The sequence below is a fragment of the Monoraphidium neglectum genome, assembly GCF_000611645.1.
Source record: "Monoraphidium neglectum strain SAG 48.87 unplaced genomic scaffold scaffold02684, whole genome shotgun sequence".
Taxonomy (NCBI): Eukaryota; Viridiplantae; Chlorophyta; class Chlorophyceae; order Sphaeropleales; family Selenastraceae; genus Monoraphidium; species Monoraphidium neglectum.
This window is the reverse complement of record NW_014010944.1, coordinates 1-5118: the sequence shown is the minus strand read 5'-3', so window position 1 is coordinate 5118 and position 5118 is coordinate 1. Positions and strand designations below refer to the sequence as shown.

The 5118-nt window shown below is 63.4% G+C and overlaps 1 protein-coding gene across 1 annotated transcript; it reads left to right on the top strand.

The window, feature by feature from the left end:
• Positions 1 to 727: 727 nt before the first annotated feature.
• MNEG_11307 (1,4-alpha-glucan branching enzyme) lies at positions 728 to 4251 on the top strand (the record flags this gene model as incomplete). Its single annotated transcript, XM_014040220.1, has 9 exons — positions 728 to 760; positions 1456 to 1584; positions 1867 to 2029; positions 2325 to 2421; positions 2741 to 2824; positions 3211 to 3289; positions 3618 to 3704; positions 3949 to 3968; positions 4185 to 4251. Coding segments are annotated over 9 exons (759 nt in total), but the record flags the coding sequence as incomplete, so codon positions are not given.
• Positions 4252 to 5118: the final 867 nt, after the last annotated feature.

Below are 5118 nucleotides of genomic sequence, written 5' to 3'. Positions count from 1 at the left end.
TATACCGAAACAATATCTAATCAGCGTTCAGCACAATAAAAGTATACCTCATTACCTTGGAGTCGTAGTCGGCCGTCACCGTCTCACCGGGGATCAAAGGAGCAAGTGTGCGGCAAGCAGCGGAGTGCACAAAGCGAGTGGGGTATCCCTGCCCGTACCCGTTCCACCAGAACTCATATCACAAAATCACCTGGGCGCGAAGGCGAGGTGATCAGAGCAGCAGAGGGATCTGAGTTCAGGCCACAGTAAGGTGTACAATAAAAACAGCTTTTGCCACAGCAGGAGATGAGGAGGTGTGCAGGTGCGGGCTTTGGGTTACGTCGAGCGGACTACCCATAACAGTAGTGGGATGTCACCCCAGCGCTGCCTTCCCAAAGAGGTGACGGCGTTTCTTGAGAAGTGCCGTCCTTCCTGGATGACTGCAAGTATCAGATGGGAAGAGGTACTCTCGTGTCGCATTTTATACAGGCCCCCTTTGCTTGACAAGACTATCGGGACCCAGTTCGACGCCATCGTCGGGCGCAGCACACAATCCTGCTCGCCGGCCTGCATTACTGCTCACTGACTCCAAAGTTGTTATTGACAGGTTCCTTGGCTTTGTCCGTGTGCCCGCACCGCCCGCAGCAGAATGGCCCAACATGGGAGGCCAGCTGGAGACAATGCTGCGCAAGCAGTCGCCATACCAATAGTACACCCACAACATCAACCCGCAACGTGTCATTGCGCCATGTGGAAGTTCAGCCTCGCGGCTATCAGGGCGGTAGATGAGGCTGGGACAGAGGCCGTGTGAGGGTGGGTGGTCAACGATGTCCTTGGCATTGACTGCGTCCTACCCATGATTGATGCCAGCATTGCACCGCGCAGCAATGTCCTGAGTGCTTACTTAAAAGCATGGCAACAGATTGTGATCCGATATCCTTTTTTCAAGGAAACAGATCATGTCACCGGATCTCGGGACATGTGACCGCTTGGCTTGACCCTTTATGCCAAAGCGACTTGTATCAAGCCGACATAAATCATTACTTACTGTTGAGCTTTGCCGTCGACTACAACGCTGATCACGCCCGATCATCTATGGAGACCCTGCGCTCGGGGGCCCGCTCAACCTTGGCAGCCAGCACCACGCGGCAGCGGTTGAGGCCCGTCCCAAGTCACGTCGCAGCCATTGGGCACTGGGCGCGCCCTCCGGCGCACGCATGGGGCGTCGCCCCCCCAGTGCGCAGCGCGGCACAGCATGCGCCCAGACATGTATGCAGCGCCGTCGCAGTCGACAGCGCCCAGAGCGACAAGCACCTGGTGCGCGGGGCGCTCCACTCGCCAGCGCGCATCCGCGCCCGCCTGTTCAGGGAGGGCGTGCCGCTCCGAGTCATCATCCGGAAGCCACGCCCGCCCCACCTGCTCGACAGCTGCCCCACTGCCGCCTGGCCTCATGTGGCCGCCCCTGCCACCCCCCAGGCCCTATATGATGTGGACCCCGACCTCAGGCGCTTCAAAGACCACCTGGACTACCGCTGGAGCCGCTACCAGGCGGCGCGGCAGGAGATCCTGGGCTCTGGCTTTGAAAGCATCGCCGACTTTGCAAAGGTGGGGGTTGGGGCACACCTTCGTTTTTTGTACATGCACTTGTGCAAACGAGTGACTGCAGTCGAATTGTGCGTGGTGTGTGTGTTTGTGAGGATGTGTTGTGTGTGGCATGCATGCGTGCGTTCGTGCTTATGTGCGTGCGTGTGCGCGCGTGCTTTCGTGCCTCTGCATCTATGTGGTGTGCGGCCCTATTGCTGCACCTCATTGATTACCCGCTACTTGGGCCTGCCAATGCACCACACCCGCGTCCGCACCGCCACATACTGTCCCGCACGCCCTCAGGGCTACGAGCAGCTGGGGTTCACCAGGCAGGGCGGCGCCACGGTGTACCGCGAGTGGGCGCCCGCGGCGACGGCGGCGGCGCTTATCGGCGACTTCAGCGGGTGGCAGCCCGTGTGGATGGAGAAGGGCGAGTTCGGGGTCTGGAGCGTCACGCTGCCGGACGGTGCGCGCGCACGGGGCGGCGGTTGCGGTCCCATGCGATGTGTCGCGTGCAGCCGAGTGCCGCTGCGGCCCGCGTCGCTGTGCATAGCCGCGTGTTTGTAGTGTTTGAGCGGCAGCCCCGCAGCGGGAGGCCGAGTGGCGGCCGCCGGCCTCTGACCGGCGCTTGCAGCAGCAACCAAAAGCTCCACCTGGCCAGCCGCGCGCCAAAGGACGAGAGCGCTCGACGGCAGCCGCCGCCTCGAGTCCGGGGTTCGCCCCGCTTTCTGACAGCCATGCTCACCCTTGCCGGCCCCTAGGCCCCGACGGGCCCGCCATCCCGCACGGCAGTCGCGTAAAGGTGCGGCTGCAGACCTTCCAGGGCTGGTGGGCCGACAGGGTGCCGGCTTGGATCAAGTGAGAGGGGCGGCGGCGCATGCCGTAAAGGAGGGGGTCAGCGGTGCGGGACCGGGGCAGACCGCACCTGAAGGTCTGAGCGGCGGGCACAAACGTGACCTTGGCCATGCACTTTTCTTTTTTTGGGGGGGGGGTGTAAGGGAGCCCAGACTCCACCTTGGTGTGTGAACAGCGCAGCGCACGCGTCCTGTGTCCGTCAGTCGCACAGCCCCGGCGCTGCCCGAGCATCGCGGCAGCCCAGCCGCCGTCCTCCCTCTGGTGCCGCTTCCATTCGCTCAACTCCATCAACTTTGTTCCGTACATAATCATATCACATCAGGTATGCAACCATCCCTGCCGGTGAGATGGGTGCCAAATACAACGGCGTCTACTGGGACCCTCCAAAGGGAGAGAAGCACGAGTGGTGGGTGGCCCAGGGGGTGGGTGGGAGGGGCAAGGGCGCGAAAAAAAATCCATCAGATGTGGTTGTGGGATGTGTGTCTGTGAACGTGCTTTTGTGCATGTATGTGTTTGTGTGTGGGTGCGTGCGTGGATGTGCGTGTGAGTGTGTGAATGCGTGCGTGCACGTGCACGTGTGCCGGGGTATGTTACTGGAGGATGCTATCTGAAGCCCGAAAATGGGGAAAAAAACCCGATAGCTCTGCGCACAACCGGCGACAAAGCTGCGGGCCACCGTGGCCCTGGTGGAAGCGTGCGGCCACGCGCCACGCCGCCCGCCAGGCTTCCCCCGCCTGCACCAGCCCAGTGTCACCGGCCGCCCAGCCAACCATCGGCCGACCCACCATGCAGGGTGCACCCGCGGCCCGCCAAGCCGCGCGGCCTGCGGATATACGAGGCCCACGTCGGCATGGGCGGGGAGGCCGAGAAGGTGCGGGGCCGGTGGGGGGGTGGGAGGGTTGCAGGGAGGGGGCTGCGCCACGCAGCAGGGAGCAGGGAATGTGTGACAGGGAGAGCGGCAGGGCGGTGTGACCGTGCGAGCACGCAGCAGGTCCCGTTTGGCGGGGCCAAGCAGCCAGATGTGTTTGTGTCTGGAAAGCAGCGCCCTCAGGCCCTCGCCCGCGCACAGGCCTCTCAGGCCTCTCTCCTACGCAATTTGCTCTCTTTTGTTCTCTCCCTGTGCTCCACCACTGGCAAGTTCCCAAATCCCCTCCCCCCTCCTTCCAAACATCATATCCCTGTCCCAACCCTAACTCCAGGTGTCCACCTACCGCGAGTTTATCGAGGCTGTGCTGCCGCGCATCAAGGCCCAGGGCTACAATGCCATCCAGCTCATGGCCATACAGGTCAGCGCGGGGGTGTCATGTGGACCGCGCTGCTGCGGCGGGCTGTGTTGACCGGGTAGAGGTACCAAGGGAATGGTTGGGGCGGAAGGCGAAGCGGTTCAAGATGGGACGGGCAGCAACGGGGAACAGCAATGCATGCAAGGGCAGCAGCACCGGCCCCACACGTGGTGCTGCCCTTGGACATGACAACACAAGTTTCCAAATCATGTCTCGTGCCGCATGGCCCACATTTTGTGACCTGCAGGAGCATGCCTACTATGCCAGGTGGGCAGAAGGATGACGGCCCAGTGGCTGCCTTGTCTCCCCCATTGTGGACGCTCCGCCTGCCGCAAACACCCAACCCCCAAAATGCCGGCCGCCGTGTAGTCCATGCCCTATGCAACCACGAAAACAACCCAACGAAGGCCGCGTCCAAAACCCGCGCCCCCTTTCCCCTCACCATGTTCTCCTTCCGATCTCCCCTTGAAACGGCGCCCGCAGCTTTGGCTACCACGTGACCAACCCCTTCGCCGTCAGCAGCCGCAGCGGCACGCCAGAGGACCTCAAGGTGCGGCCGCAACAGTAGCAACAGCAACAGCAGCAACAGCAACAGCAACAGCAGCAACAGCAACAGCAGCAGCAACAGCAGCCTGGCGATTGCACGGCCTAGGGTTACATCGGCCTTCGCCTGCCGAGCTGCGGTGGTTATGAAGGGCATGGGTGGAAGGAGCACGGGGCCGCTGACACACCGGGAAGCGAGAGCCTCGGCGAAGGCGCTTTGGGCAGGACACCGAACTCAGTCGGGGGCCCAGGGTGTTCTTAGGGGGCTGGGGGCGGGCGAACGTGACAGCGCACCACGGAGCTTCGCAGCGCCTCGCAGCAGGCCGCCGCCGGGCACAACAGGCGCCCCTTGCGCGCTCATCCGGGATCCATCCCCTCCTCCCTTCCCCCCATCGGCCTCTCACCCCCCACCCCCTTTGGCCCCCTCTACTCAATCCGCATCCCTAACCGCCTCCTCGCCTTCCTGAACCCCCTGGCGTGGTGGCCGCCACCCCCAGGCCCTGGTTGACGCGGCCCACGGCCTGGGGCTGCTGGTGCTGCTGGACGTGGTGCACTCACACATCAGCAAGAACCAGGACGACGGCCTCGCGGGTGCGCATGGAGGGGGCGCCGTTTCCCGTCCGCAACCGCGCTGGCGGGGCAAGGAACGTCGCGGCACGCCGCCGTTGGGGGAGCCGGACTGCGCGGGGCGGGGTCGCCTGGCAGACCGTGGCGTGGCGATGGTTGCCGCGGGTCACGCAGCACGACCATCGACCGTGGAGCGACGGCATGCGGTAGCCCTCAAGAATTGCAGCACCCCCTTGCCGTTTCGTTTCCGCGTGGTGGGTCGCTGGCTTCCCCATCTCCTCCCGCATCTGCCCACCCAACAACGCAC